The sequence below is a fragment of the Hetaerina americana genome, unplaced genomic scaffold (genome assembly GCF_022747635.1).
Source record: "Hetaerina americana unplaced genomic scaffold, ioHetAmer1.1.p SCAF_5, whole genome shotgun sequence".
NCBI lineage: Eukaryota > Metazoa > Arthropoda > Insecta > Odonata > Calopterygidae > Hetaerina > Hetaerina americana.
Window position 1 is genome coordinate 67,285,634 of NW_027287095.1, and position 23,392 is coordinate 67,309,025.

The following is a 23,392-nucleotide window of genomic DNA, read 5'->3' on the forward strand; positions in this document are numbered from 1 at the left end:
AAAAGCATCTATATTGAGAATTTCTACCGCTTTGATCATGTCCAAAGTACGTATTCTTTAGTCTTCTTCCTTGGAAAACTACTTCTAGTTTCTCTGTGGTTCTCCAATTATCTAGTATTTTCCATTTTGTTTCGCCTTCCAATGTCTCCTGATATCACTCAATATTTCAGCTGCTTCCTATACTGTCATATTTGAAATAGTCCAATGAACTTCTGCTTTCATTTATCTAATTTATCTCTATTAGTTATTACAAAACCCTTATTGGTAAGGTGATAAAGTCATATCTGGGAGAAATTTTGTAGGGAAAAATAAATAAGAATTCAGATACTTTATGACCATTGCCCACCATAAAAATACTTTTTAATTGCCTAATTCAATATGGCCATAAAATATACCAGGACAAAAAGAAAAAGTTCCTAATACATTTATAAATGAGTTTATGATAGGAGTATAAATATAATGATGAAGTAAAATTCGGCGAAATTAAATCCAGATATTCTTCAAAATTAACAGCAATAAAAGCAAAACATTTTTCCAATTGAGCCTAAGAGGGAAAAATACTCTAATTATTCAAAAGATCAACAGGAGGTGGCTATAGAAATACATAATACAAGTCATTTTAATTATTGCATGCACAGGGTGCAGCGGCATGCTTAGCTCATTTAAAGGGAACTTGGATTAATATCAGCAAATCATGAAGACATACCCTGTACATTGTTATACTTTGTGTACCTTATAAGAGAATGCTGATCTGCAGTTAGAGAAATACCACTTTATTAATACTCAGTAATCACTAACTTGCAGTAGGAGAAATACCACTTTACCATTTTACTGAAGATAAAAAAGAACATATAAAAATAAGGAGAGAGAATTAGTAATTAACACAATATTTGTTTAAAGGTGATCAAATTATTATATTGAATGATCATAAGTCTATTCTGAACTTTAAATTGAGTATCTAAGAAATGGAAGAACCCTCAATGCTACCATACCTTGTAATAAAATTCATGATGTTAAAGTTTTTAAAAAACTTCTATACCTGCAGTATGCCTTAATTGCTCTAACAAATAACATTGCATTAAGCAAGTTCACTGGAGGTGAGGCCCCTCAGGAAGAACTTAGCCACCAAGGTTACTTGCTCTTACAAGCAACCAGGCCACAGGAGGATTGAAGTGGCCCCATAGCTTCTGAGAGATCACAACATACCAGAGGAGCACCAAGCTCCACATCTGGCCTAGGGCATGGCATTATTCTTGTTACTCTTAAACCTTTACTGTTGAGAAATACCTATTGAAAGATGTAGGAAATATGCTGTTGCAATTTGCCAATGCAATATGGGAGATGATGGAATTCCAATGTAACTTTCATGGGGCAGTTGAAGTGCATGAAGATTCGATTACTTTGGCAGAAATATTCTGATACAAATAAAAGGTGAGGTCATCACCTCATTCAAATCAATATAACACCTCAGAAATTTGGTGATCATTCTCCAGGGTCTCAGTGTGCAAGATTTGTGTAATACACCATCATCCTTAGCTACTCCTTGTAGAGCACTACTTTGGGGACTGCACCCTCAGCATTTCCCAAAACTTGGTCTTCCACTGAAGGTGTATCACCTATTCCTATGTTGTCTGTATTTAAGAGCCTGAACAGAGCAGGCTGGTTCATGTAGGGTGTGGCAACATGACTTCCTTTTTACAAATGCAAAACGCTTTCAAAAAAGGAAGTTATTTTGCTGCACCCTGCACTTCCTTGTTTGTATGTAAATAATTTCAAAATCAAAGCATTGAAATTTCATGACCCATTGGTCAATTCTCATTCATAGGCAACACTTTGAACTTGTTTCAAAGGCCTTGTGATACATTAGTAAGGTGAAATCTTTGCCATTCAGACCTTTTAAGAATTTCATAGACCCAAACTAAGATCAGAGCTTACCTTCGTGATTATTTCTCGGCACTATATTTGTGAGAGCATGATTGGCAAACTTGATTACTCAGGGTCTGATTCTTGGTGTTTATTGGGACGGCTCTCAGTCATACTGGAGATACATGCGCTGTCAAAGGTTGCAGAGGCTAGTTGGTAATAAAATTGAGGCGCATGGGGGGGGGGCACCAGCTTCTTCAATTCTGGAACATAACCTGCTATTTGGGACCCCATTTGAAAGATGCAACTTTTCTAGTAAGTACATGTAGTGGATATAAGTGTCATTCTAGGGTTAATAATTATTTGTGACACATAAGAAATTGAAAAACTCAATAAATCTGTGTGCTCAGACAAATATGTGGCTACTCAATTGCAAGATATTACCTCGCTTTTTGCACCTGGGTGAATTGAACACTTAGAAATTTTTATGACAAAAAGTACACACTTCTACCAATCTAAATACCCATTTTTTTCATCTAGCTTTTCCACCCTGAGGAATATTAAAGAAGAGTGAAAGATAGCCTGACTACATGTCAAATGACTGGAGTACTTAAAGTTTCCCGCAATTTTGGGTAAAACTATACTGGGAAAAGAAAGCAAGCCATCTCCCAGAGGATAAAGGAGCAGAAGAGGGCAATGAATACATGGCTATGGCAGTCACCAGCCATTGCAAAATATTTTATCTCTGATAAAGGAACACAAGAGGGCGATTAATACATGGCTATGGCAATCACCAGCCATTGCAAAACATTTTATCTCTTATCCTTAACAGAAATTTCTTTCTGAAAGGCATTAGCCATGACTCAAGCTCTCTTACATGTTTCACACAAAAATCCATATAAATTGCAAACTGTGAATATATTATGAATTAGATGAACACCACAAAATTTGTATCTTTACTCGTTAAATATGGCCATGAGAGAAAAAACTTTCTTTGTGAATTTCTATGCATAGGTAATTCAATTTTCTTGCCGAGTGACCCTTGTGCTAAACAAATATGAAAACAACTTGAGATGAAAAATTAATTTTGGTTGCATATGGAGTGATTTACAACACAGCCATTCTTTTAAAAAACTCCTGTCAAAAAATTCAATACTTGCTGTTCAGGCTAAAAATATATTTTTCACCAAAAATAATCCTTTTGGCCAGAGGGTATGAGTAGAAAAAATAACCTTAACATGTGAAAACCTACTTAATTCTTCGGGAGAGTAATTGATGGAAAGTATAAGGGAGAATATTTTTGAATATATTTCTATACATATATTCATTCTTTTGACCTAACACAGCAACACATTAATGCTGTAAAAATTATCAAAAATACCACGTTATGGGAAACTCATGTTGGTAAAATAAGCCCTCTAGTTGCTATAGATTGTTGGGAAAATTGTGACCCTGGTTAACAATGCTATGGCTCTCTCGGTTTACCATGCATTCATTCATAATTGACTGAAATATTGAATTGCTGAGAGGGGGTACTCATTTCATTCTATGCACCTCTTTAGGCTACAAAAATGGGCATTGAGAATCATAGGTAAAGTTCCAATGGCATGTGGTTGCAGATCTTACTTTAACAAAATAAAAATTTTAACCATTCCCTGTATCTATATTTTCCATGCTATTATTAATGTTCAGCAAAACAAAGCCATGCTCGAATTGATAACTAATACTGATGTGAGGATAACTTCTCACAACTTGGCTTTCTTTGCTAAGAACTTTGGTAATACTGGTGTCAAATTCCTGAAAGTATTGCCTAAAAAACTAAGGTAAATGGAAAATTAGTTGTCATTTAAATCTTAACTTTATCAGTTCCTGCACGAACATCAATTCTTTACTGTGGATGAATCATGTCTCTCTCTGTTGATAAATAATTTTATTCTTATGTGTGCTGTTATTGCTTCTGTCTACTTTTTCATTTGTGACTATCATTTGCATTCAAACTATGATGCATTTGTACTCGCATCTGTCTAGAATATTTGCTAGCAATGTGATGTGTTCCATACATGTCTTTTAGGAACCAATGAACATCAATTAATCAATCAATTTTGGAAGCCTACCCTTATGGCTTGTTTCCGTTTTCACAGAAATGGATATTCTCAGGAATACAGTATAGTATAGGGAGACTGTATACACACTGCATGTAAATATGAAATAAAATACATATAGATATTTTGATGAAACCACGATTTAGATGAAAACCTACTTGGGAGTTGAAGTTAGTACTGAGCAGAAAAGAAAGTATCTTGTCATAGCAACAATGCTAAGAAATATAATTGCATAAGTATATTAATTAATTAATTTTTAAGATATCTCTTGTAGAACCTGAGCTGGGAGGTGGCTTTCTTCAAAAATTACTTGGGTATGAGGAGAGATGATAAGAATAACTGTCAAACTGAGTGATTCACTTGCACTTCATCTAGAAGGGTAATTAAGCTCAGTAGCTGCTGGCAGGGACAGAAAATTAAGATATTTTCCCAAAATGCCTTTCATACCTCACTGAATACTGAAGATAGCAAATAGTAATGATCCTGCTTTCAAAGAAAGAACTATTGATTTAAGCATGTTTTATTTAAGCAAAAACATTTTTGCAGACTCTCCATCAAAATAAAATTAGGACAATTACATGATATTCTCTGCAAAACAGTATAAAATACAGCACAAATAAAATCTGTTTCAACATGATTATTAAACATAATCACTTTATTTATTTATAATAAATTAAATGCTGAATCAAATAAATAAACTAAAGCACTACTACATCACAAAGTCTCTCATTGCCTCATTCTAACTCTTTGTGGTCATTTTAAACAATGAACTGACTAGAAGGGTTTAAACAAATTCAACTGATAAGTCAACAGTGCACCACATTATCACAAGGAGCCATTTCTCTTTTTGGTGTATTTCATTTCCTAAGTAATGTGCCAACTTCATTGCAACATTGTGCGACAGTTTACTTCAGGCACACTATAGATAACACATTCGAATACCTTCACTCTCAATACTATCAAGATCATCATTATCTCTTTCAATGTCACCTATACCTAGTGGGTTGTTGTCACTACAGCCACCTGTGACTCCCCCTCCTCGACGGCCAATATGTTGCCCACCTCCCACTGCACCCCCTTCCTCACTGTCACTGGAAGTGGTCGTTGTTGTAGTAGTGTCATCCAATCCATGCCCACCACGAATTCCACTGCCACCACAGCCATCACCTCCAGCACCACTACCTGGAGCCAACCCACTTCCCCCACCCACTCCCAGAGGAACTGTCGTTGATGCCGTACTTGATGTCATTGCCACTCGAGCATATTCATCCGTATCTATGGACTTGCAGAAGTGAATTGCATACTTGAGTTTCTCACGAAGAACAGTCTATGAAAAAAACAAAGTGAAAGGTGCTAGTTACATGGGAGTTAGAAGGTTGAACTTCATATCATACACAAATATTTACTTGGAGACTTAATAGTATAATATCAATATTTTTTTAAAGTACCCCAGGGTTCATGCTCAGGTAACTCAACAGCTAAATGATTACAGAATCCCACTTTACATTGATTTCCAAGTAGCTTGAACTTGGTAAAATCAGAACAATAAGAGTCAGTACACAGTAGTATATATTACTTATTACATTATAAATTACCATGTCCACAAATAGGTGAAATAAGGGGTTTTGGTTAATAAAATTACTCTGGTCCTACCAAATGTCTGTTAAAAAATGCAATTTTACTACCTCTTTTGAAATGACCTACTATATCAACTATATAAAACTTGGAGAATCAAAGAGGAGAGATGACAACACTTGTTTTAAGATGTTTAATGAGCTCCCTTCACGGCTGTGTTAACCCATCACATTCTCTGAGCTTCAAAGTATAAATTCAATGACCAACCTAGCAGAAAATTAATGATTAATTATACAGCCCTATGGTTGATACTGGGTAAATTGTTACTGAAAAAATACTCCTTTGCGTGCAATAGACCAGTAGTATATTTTGACAGTAACTTACAAAATAATTGAATAGATTGGAGATAAATGAATACAAAACAGAATAGAAACTTGTAAGTTTCAACCAACTTCCCAGTTAGGCTAACTCAATATGAACTCAGATATTTGACAATATTTTGGAGATAAGAGGTTAAAATAGGTGTTCCTCAGGGCTCTATCCTCTTCAATATTTCTATTCTATCTAAATGATATGCCAGATTGTATCTTCAATGCCAAATCAATTCTTTTTTCTGATTATACTACCATTCTAAAGGCCAAAACCAGTGCTGAGCTACAACAATAAGTAGACTCCATAGTTATATGCCTTCAAAACAGCTCATTGCCAATTAATGTACAAAAAAATTATGCATACATTTTGGTAAAAATTCTTCACTCTTCTCAGTTAAACTCTATGACAAGGACCTATTTTTTGCTTACAGCATAAATTTCTTAGGTATTCAGATTGAATCATCCCTAAAATGATCCTTATATATTGACAACTTTAAAATCTTAACTCAATACAACTCTTTTTCAGCTGAGATGTTTTTTTTTAGTACTAGCTTAAATATCTTAAATTGTGTTTAAAATTCAGATTTTCAATCTCAATTATCATATGACATTATATTCTGGGATGGCTCAAGCCAGAGCCAAAACACTTTTCAAGAGCAGAAACAGGCCATAAGAGCTATCTTAAAGTTACCTTTCAGACATTCCTGCAGGCCTCATTTTCATGAACTACAAATTATGCCACGGGCTATTCTTCATGTATACAATCTAGTCTCATTTGTGAAGAATAAAATGCATACATATGAGCAAAATCTAAATATCCATCAACTTGATACACACATTGAGGATCTTCTAATTTGAGTGATGAGGGACCTTACCACCAAGGAGCCACATTTTTAACATGCTTCCTCAAGAAGTATCTCCATCAAATAATTTTCAGTGTAATCTTAAAGGGTACTTGCTTGCAACAATTTCAGAGTGTAAAAATCATTCGCCTTGACTGGGATTTGAACGCAGATCCCTCAATATCCGGTCGAGTGCTTTAGCCACTTAAGCTACCGAGGCGTCCTCTTAAACTCTGAAATTTTGGGGCTTTTAAAGGAACAAGATGTTGTGACGAAATACCGTACATACAATGTCACAGGCATTTGTAGTCGTGCGCAAGGCACCACAGTCCACGAGGTTAAAGCCAACTTTAAACACTTATGGTGTTTTCACTTTGACAAATTCCAAAGAAACTGCGGGAGATGCCGCAACAGTAACTTTTAACGGAGTCATCCGCTAATGTGCATTTCAATGCAACAATTACAGAGTGTAATTTTTACACTCTTACTTGATACTTGGAATATGGGTACTTGCTTATTAAACCTTTGTACTCTGGGGATGAATTTGGTCCATTATGTAAAGAAAAGCCTAATATGTTGTTTGTAAAATATCCCTATGTAATGTAAATAACCTTTTCTTCCATGTGATGTGGAGTAAAAAAATGCACATTTTTTGTTTTATGACAAAACCACGCTGAACCAGTTTGTGGGGAATAAAGTAATAAATAAATGAATTATTTCATGGTATTTTAAATTGCAAAAAGTTCAATATTATAACAATAATGCCAACTTACCTTACAAGAATACCTTGGCATCTTAAGAAGAAAGAAGCATGTATAACTTTCAGGTAGAAAGTGATCTGGGGGGTTATATTTATCCAAAACCTGCAACATTGAAAAGTATTGACATTTACATCCCAGAAACACATAAAGCAGTGAATTCCAGGTTAATGTATTAACATTTTGCATATTAAAATGAAGAGTTTCACAACAAGGATAAGAAACAATACAAAAATTGAGCTGAAAAAGTCCTTACCTGCAATACAAAGTCTCTTCCCCTAAAATCTGCAATAGTCCTAGGAAGCCTTGTTCTTCCCCATACAAAGCGAAGAAATAATGATCGCTCTTGATTAGTGAATTCCTCCATTACATCCCAGAACCACTGGACAAGTGGTGCATTCCCATCAACACCTGTAAAAGAACAATGCATATCAGCAAAATAAAAAATCAATAAAGATAGTTCCCAAAATAGATGCATAATGTGACCAACTGAAAAAATTGATTTTACTTTGCAATGACTCACTCATGCAGAAAGAAGTATGTATGTGTTATGAATGTATCAATATCAGTTCCCCAAAAATATTTGATAAGCAAGTGAATTAGAATAAAACTGCACTAAAAAATTAGGCCAATACATACCCAAAAAGTTACTTTTTAACTTTCGGTACTTGCACCTAATCTTATGCCTTACATACTTTCAATCTTTCAATAAATTCTTAGAAATATCAAATAAAAATTATTTTGCATAGATTTTTTTATTTTTCAACATCATCTCCTTTTAATTCTCCGCACGTTTCCCAACATTTCTCTAACTAATAATGCCATCCATTAAGTAGGATTTCGGACAGGGCCTCAAAACAGGCATCTTGTCTCGGCAATGTCCTTCTCTTTTGATGCGAATTGTTTCCCACCAAGCCATTTTTTCAAGTTAAGAAATAAAAAAAAGTCACTGGGATCCAAATCTAGTTAATATGGTGGTTGATATGATAAGTCAAACTTTAATTTCATAATTTTTACCGTTGAAACTGTGCAGATTTACATGCATGCCTTGTCTTAATGGAAGATATGGAATAAAAATATTTTTCTTTGCCTAATAAGGATTTTTTCTTTATTTCTCTAGTCAAATAGTGCTGGCTCTTCATTTATTGTTTGTCCTGTTGGCATGCAATCAATGTTGATGATTCCACGTGGATCCCATACAGCCATGGCCATCGTCTTGTTGGCTAATTTTGTTGTCTTCACTTTCTTTGGAGCTGAATTGGCTTTGGAAACCCACTGTTTTGACCATTCCTTTATCTCTGGAGTGTTGTAGTGTATCCATGTTTAGAACAAAATTACATATCGACCCAAAAACTTATTGGCATTGAGATGGAAAAACACCAAACCAGCCTCCGTATTGACCACACGATTGTGTTTATTCCCTACTGAGAGCAATCATGGCATACATCTTGCTGACATTTTTTTCATGTCCAATATTTTATGAAAAATTGAAAACACTGTACCTTTTTAACATGCCTGTGGCCTTAACTATTTTGCAAACTTTGATTAGTCAATCACTGAAAACCATATCTTTGACTTTGTCGATTATTGCAAAGGGAGACACTTCCAATGGACATCTCGAACAATGTTCATAATTTGTGGATGCATATCCATATTTAAAATCATTCATCCAATTGTAAACTGTCAAAAACAGGAGCAGATGTGCCATGAACTTTATCCAACTCGGCTTTGATCTCTTTCAATGCTAAACCTTTTACATAGAAGTGTATAATCATTGCACAAAACTCACTTTTTTATACTTTTATAAAAAAACAGAAGTTTCTTGCTTCAATGGACGATGCAAATGAAACCACATGATGGATATAGCTGAAACTTTATCAGCAGTCTAGAGATAGTTGAGGCTTACTTAAAGCAAACCTTTTTCAATATTATGAGTGCTATCTCTCGGATATTCGAAAGACTTATTGAACGACACATGTATCAACACCAGCTCTTCCTTACGTATTATTTACACTACTACAGTCATCAAACCAATGTTTTGTTTGGTGGGTGAGGGTAGAGCTCATCCAATACTAAGCCAAACAGGGTGAGAAATCCACACATCAGAGTAGATGGGGTAATATCTTTGCCTGTACCATTTATGGTTGCCTGGGAAGACCTAATACCCAAAAATCACCCGGCTTTGGAGAAGCTGAGGGCGCCCAGAGGCATTCATACAAATGGAAACTGAGCCCTAAGGTCAGTAGCCTAGCACTCTTAACTACTGGAATCCTATGTCCCCCATGTACAAACCAAAGTAAAAAAATATAAATTTATTTAAAATGTGTTTCAAATGCAAGCAGTCATGAAATGACTTCGGGATTGGAAGCCTGAACCTACCCCCTCCCATTATTGAATTGCTGATATAAAAATTTTTCAAATTAGGGGCTCAGTATTTTTCCCTAGCCAAAAGGATGCTGTTACACATTTACAACTAAGACAAGATATGTTTTCTAGTTATTTCCCAAGCCTCATTTTCCACAGAAATATAAAGAATAAATATGAATACTTATGGAATATCCATTGCACTAATCATGCCATTTCTGTTGTCTTACTTATCCTGAATTGTATCTCATCAGGAATTTGTGAGAAATACTTAAGATCCTATGGTAAAATAAGTAATATTAAATCCATGTTGTTAAATTACAAATTTGGTAACTTTTAAACAAGTAGTTTCAAAGTCGAATTTCTTCCAGGATATTTTTAATCAATCTTTGTTCAGACATTTCATTTTTGCATTTGACCAATAAAAGATTGATGAATGAAGCCACTTATAACATCAGTATGCTTAAAGAACATAATTTACCTTTATATGTGGCCACAGATTTTAGAAGGCTCAAGGGAATGTCTGGCGATCCACAAACCATAGTCTCCAATTCATATCCACTGAACAAGGATAACAGTGGGACTGGTACTACTCTAGCCATTCCCTCCCTTACAGCAGCCACTTGCTCATCAAACTCATGGAGCCTGAAAGAAATGAAATTAAATTTCTTTAAGAGTTTGCGTAAGGAAAAAAAAAGGAATCAAACTATGGTAGTAGCAAACCCGACGACTTTTCATCAGACTAGGTTCCACTGAGTGTGTTGGAATTTTTTTCTAATGTTTTCCAAAATTATTTATTGATACACTACAAACAGAAACAAAAACCTTCTCCATTGGGAACATACAACAAGTAATATAAACCAAAATAAAACTAGGGATGCTGCAACAGGAACAACCAATAACAAAGAGGAATTGCACAGAACAATGCATGAAGAAAATAGATAAATAGCTCAGGTGGCTTTTCAGGAGAGAGATGGAAGGTTGTTGGAAGCAAAGATCAAGGTCAGAGTAAATGACAGGGCATTGAATACGGAAGTGACCGGGTGAAAGAGTAATCATCCAGAAACTGACAAATGAAATATTGGTTTTCCCCTTTATTTTCTAATTTTGGCCTTATTTCTTGGTAAATCATTTACCTTATCATGTAGAACCTTATTACTTGGGACCCATCATATAATTTTACAGGTACAGGATTATAACTGACCTATAATGCAAAGCAAGTTTGACATATTCATGTCGGTTGCTTGGCGTGATTCTTCGATGACGTGTAGACAAAGGAATTTCATGACCAGTGGATGATGGAGTGGAAAACGGCATTGCAAGACTCCTGAAAGCTGCTTCATCACCATCCATATCCCGTATGCACATAAGGCCTAAAAAATTCAAAGAAATGCATATCAGAATATAATTTTAAAAGTCACAACCACAATAAATACTTTTCTTGGCAATATTAGAATTACCATTAATCCACTATTTACAAAAATTTGGATCCAATTAACTTCCCTACTGTTCTATTGCAAGTAAAAGCCCATATGCATATTATTTAATATTCAATTTTCCCACTATTTAAATCTTTTTCTGCTAATATCCTTTTTCTAATTGAAGTTACCACATGCTATAGAGAAATGTTGCAATTTAATTTTGCTGTCATACATTTTGTATGATTTACAAAAGATGTATTTGGTGGCATGTACAAACATATCGTGGTGATAATGTGAACCATTTGATTCATGTGATGCATTTAGTTTGAAAATCTAAAAATGATGGCTTACAGCAGCATTAGCTGCTAATATTCACAAAAACTCACCTAACGCTAACCTCGCCATTACTGGTGACTTTAACTGTGACTTTTTAACTAACTCAAAGAACAAGAGTGATTTACTTAATTTATTTATGTCCTATAATCTCCAGGTGATCAATAAGGAAGCAACTCGGGTAACTAACCACTCAGCATCCCTATTGGATGTAATTGCAACCAACATCAACACCAACTGTGCCAAATCAGAAGTGATTCTGTCGGATATTTCAGACCACTACCCCATACTAACAAGCCTAGAAATAGGCCTCTCTTTTCCATGTTATACAGTTACTCGCCGCTCCTTCTCAGAGATGAATAATATTAATTTCTCACAAATGTTAGATACAGAAACCTGGGATGCAGTTTTTTCTGCAAAAACTGTAGAAACCAAGTTTGATGCATTCTACAGCAAATTTCTATTTTACTTTGATATAGCCTATCCTAATCTGCAAATTAAAGTCAAGCCAAAGCCAATGCGTAAAAAATGGATCACTGATGAAATTCGTCTGATGTCAATTCATCTTAAAGAAATGGCTGTGGTCTGTAAATCCTCGATGTGCAAGGAAACTGTAGTTCAATTTAAAATCTTGAAAAAATTATACCGCAAAATGCTTAATGATGCTAAAAAGTCGTGTAACAACTATAGACTTGATCAGGCAGAAAATAAGACTAAGGCCATATGGGAAATAATTAATGAAGCCAAGGGAGCAGGAAAACAAAGAGTCAGACTCAATATCAATGACCCCAAAGGCCATCCTATCTCCAACTACAGCATCCTAGCAAATAGTTTCAATGAATTTTTCTCCAAAACAAGTGCCCCCCTAAATCCAGCTCACCCATTGGAGCCAAGCTTTACCAGCTCTTGCAAATCCTTATTTCTTTACCCCTGCACAGACATAGAATTGAAAAATATTTTTCAGAATCTACGAAATAAATTTAGTTCAGGATTGGATGAGATTCCCAGCCCAGTTCTTAAACGCTCATTTCATCTGATCAGGACACCTCTATTACATATTATAAATGAATCCCTGCTGCAAGGAATATTCCCACCTCCTTTGAAAGTTGCAAAAGTTATCCCGCTCTATAAAAAGAAAAGTAGCCCCCGCGAAATGAATTCTTATCGCCCAATATCTCTCCTAAATCAGTTTAGCAAAATATTTGAGAAAGTGTTTCTCAATCGCCTCATCCCATATGTTGAATCTGAGAAGATTCTGTCAAAATTTCAGCATGGTTTTCGGCAGAATAGGTCCACCAAATCTGCTACTTATCAGGCAATTGATAATATATTGACAGCTCTTGATTGCAAGTTAGAATCTGTAGGAATGTTCTTTGATTTTTCTGACGCATTTGGCTCAGTAAATCATCATTTGCTAATAAAAACAAAAACATGGCCACTTTTGCAATTGAATCAAGTGGAAAACTAATTCCCCAAGCGCCCCATGCAAAAGTCCTAGGAATAGTTCTAGACGGGCGGTTGTCCTGGTGGGAGCATATATGTCACCTGGGCAAAAAACTGAATACCATTTGCTTCCTTATTAGAAGCATCAGGTTTACCGTAACAATGGATGTCCTCATGTCAATATATTATGCAAATATCTACTCCTGTATAGTATATAGTATCCTTTTCTGGGGTTCTTCTCCGCTTGCAGACACAATATTTAAAATTCAAAAGCGAGCCGTATGGCTAATTGTCAAAGCAGAGCATAATGCTCCTTGTTGTCCATTATTCCATAAATTGAACATTCTACCTTTGCCATGTATTTATATCTATGTATTACTAGTGTACACCTTTGTAAACCTTCCAATGTATGACACAAATTGTGGTATTCACCACTATGGGACCAGGTCTAAAAATGATCTGCACCGAACTTACGTAATAACTAGAACCACCGCACTAGGCCCTAAATCTATGGGTCTCCTTATGTTTAATAAGCTAAACGAGGACCTGAAATCCAGCACAAACATTTATCTATTTAAAAGAAAATTGAGAGCTTTTCTTCAAAGGAATTTGTTCTATTCTATTAGGAATTTCATGGAACATGAAACTTAGAATAGGCATATGTATTTACATTGTGTATTATTGTATATATTGACGTGTCCTATACTATGTACAATTTTTTTTGTATGATGGTCTCTGGACAAATAAAAATTATTATTATTATTATTATTATTAGTAGAAAATATTTTATCTCATTTACATCAAAATTGCTGTGTGCTCTACAATGGCACAAAGATGGAGACTATAATGTGCTATATCATTTGGGGAAGATATTAAATGCAATGCATGGTCTAGAATGGTTGAGTGTTGTACGCCAGCAATTATGAGCATAAAAAAGCCTTGATAGGAATGAAGATAAAAATTGAACTAAAGGGTAAATAATGTTACCAAAACTTTTACTTTCTCAAATTTAATCCGATTTTCTTGAAAATTATTCTTTTCTTCAAGGAATATTAAATTACGACTGGGCTTGCACTAGTTGTGATTATAATCATAGTTCAGTTTCTCATGTCCTATGAAGTTAGATTAACTCATTTACTACTAATTTATCTTTTACTGCATTTGAGAGAGACGATGGGAAAATGATAATTGTCATTGAGGAGCTAGATAAGAAAAATGTGAATTAGGTTAACCTATTTTTAGGTTGCTCAATAAATCTGAATCTAATTTTTATACTTAATTGAGTGAATGAAAGCCTTTTATGGTAAACGTGGCTCATTTAATTCCTATCCCACAATGAAGACTTTTCCCATATTTCCTAAAAGAAGTGCAAATTAGAGAGTTAATTAATTATCATTTTTATAATATTAATAAATTATGAAATTAATATGAAGAAACTAAAATTTGAATTGCTTTTGAAAATAAATTAAGTGAAACCAAATCAACTGGATTTAAATATACCTGGAACATAATCACGATCAACTTCAGACAAGTCCGCAGGTGTCAAGGTGAGACCAGCCAATTGCTTCCAAACAGGTTCTGCCAAGTTAAGGCTAAGGGGGCTACCAGTTCTTATGGCAACACCCATCAGGACTCCTGAGAAAGAATTTAGAGAAAGTAAAATACATATTAAATTTGATACATCATTGAAATTGAAACTCTCAGATTTTTTAGGCACATGAACTTTATCAAAATAATAGGCTTAATTATTAAGATCCTGCTTCATTTGCAATATTGCATAACTCAAAGATACATAGTAACATCTGGTCAAATTCAAAGGATTTAGTGCTGATTTGGGTAAAGATATATCCAAATACATTCACTGAGATACATATTCCAGACAGCAAAACAAATGCTGTCAAAATTTGGTTTTCAGTCTTGAATTGTGTAGTATATCAAAGTGAGGTGACAAAGAATGTAACTGACTATCTCAAAATGCATTGATAAATAATTTTATGAACTTTTTACTGAATCAATGGCAGCTGAGATCATATAGTACATTAAACACCTCCCAAAGAAATAGTATTATAGCAAAACAACATCCAAATCCTAGGGCAAATTCATGCCACTCAAACATTTACAGTGAAATGTCCATAAAAATCAAAAGTGAGGTGACAAAGAATGTAACTGACTATCTCAAAATGCATTGATAAATAATGTTGTGAACTTTTCACTGACACAGATTTTCTTGTTTAAACTTTAAAGTTTGATAATTGCCTATTATGGTACTGCTACTTAGAAAGTAGGAGATTTACGCATTGAGGACCTTCATAAATAAAACAGTTTCTGGCGTCACTTGGTGGTAAATCTTAATATTGAAAGTTGTTTACTTTCAATTTCATTGTGCACCTTATTTCTTCGCAAAGTCATTCAAAGGTTTAAACTTCTAGTTACATAAATATTTCATGCAAAATAAGCATAGATAATAAATGAAGTTCATTGTAAAAAGAGGAAGGGATAAAGCTGATTTCGACACATAGTGAGTGCATATGCTATCTACAATAATTCTGACAGGGAATTGTAAGAAACATCAAGTTCTTGATTCAGTAGAAGGTACCTTTCATTGAGAGCTAATGAAAGAGATTCTCACCCCAGTTCAATAACCATACCAACCCACAAAGTTCATTTCAATGGAAGAGAGAAACAAAGAACTAAAGGGGTGCTACCATACAAGACTCATAATGGTGGGGAAAATGACGGAAAAATCAGAAAAATATGCAGTTTCAACATCTATTGTAAAAAAATGAGTTACATTAATTTCATTGATTATATACATGGACAAGTTCATTGCATACTGATACATGTTCACAAGCATTACTTATTATTTCCTTAGTATCCTTAATGGAAAGTTCATTATTCCAAAACAATATGAAACTTTAAATAACCCTCTTAGTAGATTAATTACTATAAATTGCAATAGAGAGGTAAAAGAGCCATGAATTTAGTTGTCAAATATATTTACAGTTAAAATTAAAATTTTCAATGTTTAGTTCAAGCCTGGATAGTAAAAATAATTAGATATTTCAAAGTCTAACTATTTTGATATCTCAAATAGAACAATTAAAGAGGTTTTACTTATGCAAAATAACACTGCTCAAGAGAAAAACAAAATGTATAAACGGTGATGCATATGAACACGTTTAAAACTCACAGATCAATATGTTTGCCGCTGATACATAGGGTTATGTTCTGTCATTTGAAGATTTTGAAGAAATCAATATTATTATCCAGTCGGGCAGTAGCTATTTCTCATAAAATTATAGCCTTTGACTCTATCATGAATCTAAGCAGAGCATCGATAAATATCATAAATACTGAGTGTTGAAATTTTCTTTCATTATGAAAATAATAATATTTTAGTCATCATTCAGTTGTAGTACTAGCTTTAGGGGAGACAACTGACTGCTGAGGTCGTTTACGATGCCATTCAGTATGTATAAAGGAATATAGGAGTGATTTCCTCATTTCCCCATCCTGGGGACTGATGTGATGGCAGAAGACAAGTTAGTTTGTTCTCAAATAATATCCTACAGTTTAAGTTCATTAATGTAAGCCTTTGGTTGCCAATCATTTTTTCATCCCAATCAAAATGGTGTTAAGAAAAAATGAACCAAGTGATATAAATTCCAGTTGTAATTATTAATTTACATGTAAATCGTGCTCATTCCCACCACATGCCTTGCAGTTAGTCTTAAGTCTTTACAAAAGGTAAGAGGGAATTATTAGCATAGTGAAACACTCACAAATGAAGTTATTGGATTTTATAGAACTGATTATAGTTCAAAACCTTGACATTAATGTACTTGAGTTGGAATTTAAGAATATTAAGAGTACATTGGGCTTGTGAGACAGCAATGTTGTTCCCAGTTCTGAATTTCAGAATGAATCCTAGATAAACATCAAATTACAGGCAGTCAGTGAAACAAAAATGACCAAGGTGAACTGTTTTATTTCAACGAAATTCTAATGCATGCATTCAGTATTTAGATGTACACAGATATCTACAGTCATTGCAAAGGAAGAGTCTAGTCCTAATAAGTATGATAGAGATGATTTCATTGAAGTTAAAAAAAATGCAAAAAGAGAACCTTACAGACCACACATTATAAATAAGGCATCCAGCAATGAGTGCTCTGTTGGAATTTTCCCATGGAAACAGTTAGCAAAAAAGTCAGTAACTTTGTTAAGAAGCAATTGAGCAAAAGAAGCATTCCAATTAATACATGGAGAATATTAAGATTGAAAAGTAATGAAGGTGATAACACATTCTTAATTACCTTGATATATAATTTTAAAATACTCACATAGAAGTCATCCTTTATTTTGACACACTGCCATTAGACTGAAGCTAATTTAATTTTACTTGAAAAGTCTGTTAACAATATAAATACTACTGGTTCTAAGAGAGAATTCTTTTGAAATAACGTTCAACATCGGAACTTCTTGCTCACAAAGGAAAACTGGCAAAATGTTTTTTTGCTGACTCCACTGATGACAGTTCTGACCATTTTTAGAGTAAATTTTCCTTTCTATTTGAATGTGTTATCCCAATTGTAAAAGAAGTAGCAAAAACATTAGGACACTATGGCATCAGAGGTATCCCTTATAACTGGATCAAATCTTACCTCAGCGCAAGGCACCAACAGGTTATTTTGTCAAAGAACGGTACTAATTTTACTTCTCCTAGTAAAGAAGTTACATTAGGTGTACCCCAAGGCTCAGTCTTGGGCCCTATCCTATTTTTACTTTACATTAATGACTTACCAAAAGTTCTGCAGTCAGTTCCAGGAGCCGAGCCAATTTTATATGCTGATGACACTAACGTAATTGTATCAGCACCATCGTTAAACAACTTGACCTTGACAGCAGCTAGAGTTTCCGAACTTCTTTGTGAATGGTGTTCACAAAATTCTCTGAAACTCAACCCTGACAAGTCTGGACTCATATACTTCTCTAATAAAAATAAAGCCCCTGCTTCATTGGCCATTGACCTAGGGGGAACGTGTGTACCTCAAATTTCTAGATCCAAGTTTTTGGGAGTTGTTATAAATAAAAATTTATCATGGGATGAACACATATGCAATCTTCGTAGCAGGTTAAATTCCATTTGCTTTCTTATTAGAAGTATTAGGAAATCTGTAAGCCTTGATATCTTACTTTCAATTTATTACGGAGAATTTTATTCTTTAATTATCTATAGTATTCTGTTCTGGGGTTCTTCCCCTCATTCTGATTCAATTTTTAAAGCTCAAAAATGTTTAATATGATTAATATGCAATGCTCCCTACAATGCACCTTGTCTTTCCTTCTTCAAAAGGTTAAATATTCTGACTGTTCCATGTATTTACATTTATGTCGTATGCATTTTCGCTAAAAGTAATATATCCAATCATATGACAAATGACAACGTTCATTGCCACCAAACCAGAGCCTGCAGAGACCTGCATCAAACTTATTGCAGGACTTTAAATACATCCCTGGGGCCTAAATCAATGGGCCTCCTTGCACTGAACAGGCTCCCTTACGATTTTAAGTACGTAAAGGATCCAGTCCTGTTCAAAAAGAAATTAATATCATTTTTAAGGAAAGAACAGTTTTATTCTGTAATGGAATTCATGGAGAAAAAATAACCATACTGAATATGGAATATATTTTATGCAAAAAATTTATTATTGTGTCATGCTTTTCTGAATTTCATCATTGTTTAACATCTATATGTACATATGACGTGTCCTATACACTTATCTGATGTATCTATTACACTGTGTCAGTGTCTTCTGGGCAAATAAAGATTATTATTATTATTATTATTATGTAAGAATAAAGATCACAAAGGGGCACTTCAATGGTTGGAACAAAAACACATAATTCTCTCCCAAAATCTTTATAATTTACCGACTCTAGGAACAAATTTAAGAGCTTAGTGAAAAATTTCTAGCTGGTGAAGTACTGTTGATGAAATTTTGATGGATGACCAGAAAGTACAACTATCTACATAGTCTTTTAATGCTTATTAATTTCCGTTTTATGTTTATGTTTTTGAATTCTGCATGAACTCTTTTCCAGAACAATCCTAAATCTGCCAGCAGTCTATGTTAGGTCACTCAATAATTATAATTACAATAAATTTAGACTAATGTTCCTTCTGAGAGTCCTTGAACACTTATGATTGATTTTTTATACTAATGAGTTTATATTAAAGCACTGCATAAGTTCTTGGCTACACACCTTCTTGAATATAATGTTATATATCTTTGGCTTTTCATTTTAATTTAAGAATATATATCAGTATCAATGTTAATTCTTGAACATTCATAACAATTATGAAAATAATTATTATACATTTAAAGAAGTAAAATATCTCATGTAAATGTTTTAACACAGATCAATTTCAATAAAAATTGAAATAATTTTCTCTTCAGGTCAAGGACATCCTTGCTAGCATCAAATCTTGATATACAATACAAAATTGATTTTTACCATCCCTGGAGATTTTCTTTGCAAAATATCTACCATATCTTCCAAGATGGCTTGATTGGAAAAGAGGAGTTAACCTCAGAGAATAAATTGTATGAAAAATTACTTGCCTAAAAATCTAAACATCCTCATGTGAAATGGTGTATTGGCTTGTGCGTTGAGAAGGAAACAAGCGTCACGTCCCACAGAAGATTGATTGCCATTTGTCCCAGTTGCATTCACAGTGGTTGGGGGTGGAGCATAATCATGGTCTCCACGGGCATTTGGAGTAGGCACAAGGAGAGCCACAGCTCCTTCCTGCAATTCTTCACACATTTCTGCAATGCTTTCGCTGTAACCACCACCACAATCATCAACACTTTCACCTGGGATTAAAAAACATTGAAAATCATTAATTAAAAGAAAAGTAATCATCAGTATTGCACTGTGACAGTTTGTATTTTTATTTCACTTTCTATCATCCATCACATAACATATCACTACGCTTAATATGATGCTTTGAAATTGAAGTATATAAAGTTGAGTATACTGATACAAAAATAATCATTCATGTTCTTAGAAATGACAATATTGAAAATGCAAATGAATCATATGAAATAAAATTCTTGATTCTAAGTTAAAAATTTTTATGGATTAAACATTTTAAAATACATACCAACAAATTTAACTTTCCACACACGGTGTGGGAGAAGAAGAGCATCGCCACGGAAGAGGAGTTCCATCTTGGATACCATTTGGCCAAATACAGATCGAACACCATGGGGGCCTGCTAGCCCTCCACTCGACCTTGATCTCCGAACTTGAATTCGATTCAGTTCAATAACAGGACCATGCTGTCTGTCCCTCACCATTGTAGCTTGTACCACCTTTGGTTAAGTAATAGAAATTAAGAAAAGTGCAAATCGTCTGTGAAACAATTTTTTCATAAGAACACTGAGATGCATAAAGTGCTATCTAAATGAAGTGCTATCAAATGAACTCCCAACTACTCTTGAACACATGGATATTAAGGGAGTGCAAAGCTTTGTTATCACAGGCTTTGAATCAAATCAGCAAAAAATTTAATGAATCAAATCAAGTTGAAAAATATTTGTCAACAGAAATTGCAAAACCTGTTACCTACATCCAAACTTTCTAGAATACAAAATTCTTATGTCAGAACAAAATATTAATTATGTTTCTATGGCATACTATATCAAGCATAGAAAACTGAGGTACACACATGATTATTCCATGATGGTTATTACCTGGACGAATTTAGTTAAAAAATTGCACATCTTGTGACCGCATTAACTTTTGCCCGTGCCTGATTAGATATATTCATTGCATATGTAGATAGTTCATATGATATACTAGATATCCATTGCATTTAAAAACCCTGCATCACACTTCCCTATTAAATATCTCATCACTTTTATCACTAGGTATTTTTCACTGAACTAAAAATTGTGAGAAGACCACTTGAAGAATGAAAATGAGAATATAGGAAAAATAAAATATACAATGGCCAAGAAAATTTACAAATACGAAGATATCCTTAAGAACTTTTAGCTGTAATCTTACTTGCTTAACAATGCTTAGCATTTTCCAATGTACTGATTATTGACAACATGAATAATTAAAGTAAATGGCTCTTGAATCATAACCTATAAACTTAAACCCCAATGATATTATTCAGTGAATTTTATCACACCAATGGATCATTGATCCCAAAAGTAAAGTGAAATATAAGAGAATTTATTTGCTAACCTTTCTAAATGTAGTTTCCTTTGCAGTAGAAACCAATATTCCACGGAGCTTATCCAAGTTTCCACGAAGGGGTCCCTCCCATTCTGTATCCCCAGATTTATGTTCATCCTCCGTAGTCTTGGTACCACTACTCTCCCCACCACCTTTCCTCCCACGGCTGCTAGAAGGATCCATTGAAGCCCCAAGTTTTACCCCGCTCCCCAATGGGAACATAGCCACACTTGGGCAAAAGAGATCTGAGAAGTTATGTAGAAGAAGGAGGCGATTACGAAGGATGGGAATCGGAATGTCCCTCAACAGATCATACTCCAGTGGAACACGTGCTGGAAGTCTGCCAGCAGCTGAAACAGGTTTGCTTGTACTCCATGCTAATGTGTGTGCAGAGCCACATGCTACGCGAGTGATTTTTTTCCCCTGAAAGGTAAAATAAAAATAATAAGACACCAGGCCAAAAAAGACTTACAAGATATTGAAATGAAATAATTTAATTATTGATTCCACACACTATTAAAGTGTGTGGAATTACAAAGTAAATTATTTCATTTCAATATGTTATACAAATTCCATAAGGTTATACCTGAGATAACAAAGACTTACAAGACATAACTTTATCAAGTAACTAATGTCAATTAACAGCTGTGACATTATTTTGAGTGATAAAAAAATAATCCCATTGGGAAAACAAAGCCTTAACATTTTTGCTCAGTTCAGATTACCAAGTTGACAGAAAACTGGTCACAATAATTTTGAAAATTCATTAGCATACATTTTATCAAATCCAATGAAGTTTACTATCACAGCTTTAACTTTCTAAAATCATTTTACTCTGTACTTTTACTTAGAACTAGGCAAAACTAATTTTCACCAACCAAAACAAATATAATATAAACATAAAAAATTATAGCTATGAATGTAAACAGAGAAAAAAAGGATAAAAATCAGCTTCTTATTTCTGTGGGGTGGTGAGAGTTCATGAAAATTCTGAGATTCAGGATACATGAAGGTACATTTGAGGTTCAAATTGTATTTCTCATATGGACATTATTCTGAATAGACAACTCATTGTGCTTCTTATTCCCACTATTCATTTCATTGTGATTACACTCTCCTCTCAATCTATTAAGATCTTTTTTACTCTCATATTGTACCAAATATATTGTTTTTGGATTCTTCCCCTCAAGCTGTTTCAATGCTTAAACTACAAGAGAAAAATGTTATGCTTGATAGCCAATGTCAGGTATGATACCCCAAGTCTTTCTCTTTCCAGGAAGTTCAATGTGTTGCCTCTTCCTGTTTTGACGCCCAACAGCTCCTGCCTCTTTTGTTTCATCACTTCCAAGTCATCAAAACATTGTCCTGTCATGTCCCTCTTTATTAAAGGAAACAAGAAGAAATTGCATGGAGCAAGGTCAGGTGAGTAAGGGGTGTGGGGCAAGGGAGTTATCTTATTTTTGGTTAAAAGGCAAAAAAAGACTGAAATGGCTGCACGAGCCATGTTGGAAAACCAGTCTTGGTCTCCCACAAATCTTTTGTGTAACAGGCTTTACTGAGTAACAAATCTGACCTGATGGGATGAATTCAGAATGCACTAACCCTCTCACATAAAAAAAACAAATGAGCATTGCCTTGAGGTTTGATTTTACTTGAGGAGCTTTTTTGGGCGAAGCGGCTATGAAGTTTTCCACTGGCTTCATTTCTGTTGAAGCCCTGAATGAGGTTTGTCATCAAGTGACTTTTCACCTCCTTTGAAAGGAGAAAACCATCAGTACATTTGAATTTATTACGAAACACAATCCTTGTAAGCTGTTTATAACATCACAACAGGTTCTCCAGCTTTTTTCCCAAGCAGGAAGCAAAATTTCACAGTAGTAGTCCACTTAAATTTGCCATGATGAAAAATGAGGAGCAAGCAAAACTGCTTCTACAAAATGGATTTTTGTGACTGAACACAACCTTCCCAGATGACAACAATACCTGCACAGGACTCAGAACGATTTGCGCTACGCTCACTCAGCGGAAGAAATGCGTACTATATAAGCTACGCCATCCGCAGCA

General features: G+C 34.4%; 1 protein-coding gene across 1 annotated transcript in view; it reads right to left on the bottom strand.

Moving 5' to 3' along the window:
* Positions 1-4,475: 4,475 nt before the first annotated feature.
* HERC2 (E3 ubiquitin-protein ligase HERC2) overlaps positions 4,476-23,392 on the bottom strand; it is a 137,865-nt gene continuing 118,948 nt past the window's right edge. The window contains exons 72-80 of the mRNA XM_071592171.1: positions 21,338-21,751; positions 20,244-20,454; positions 19,699-19,953; positions 14,573-14,707; positions 11,080-11,248; positions 10,357-10,520; positions 7,768-7,922; positions 7,527-7,616; positions 4,476-5,292 (exon numbers count right to left, since the gene is read on the bottom strand). Coding sequence (XP_071448272.1) covers positions 4,885-5,292; positions 7,527-7,616; positions 7,768-7,922; positions 10,357-10,520; positions 11,080-11,248; positions 14,573-14,707; positions 19,699-19,953; positions 20,244-20,454; positions 21,338-21,751 — 2,001 coding nt within the window. The 3' untranslated portion in view covers positions 4,476-4,884. The remainder of the gene's footprint in view (positions 5,293-7,526; positions 7,617-7,767; positions 7,923-10,356; positions 10,521-11,079; positions 11,249-14,572; positions 14,708-19,698; positions 19,954-20,243; positions 20,455-21,337; positions 21,752-23,392) is intronic.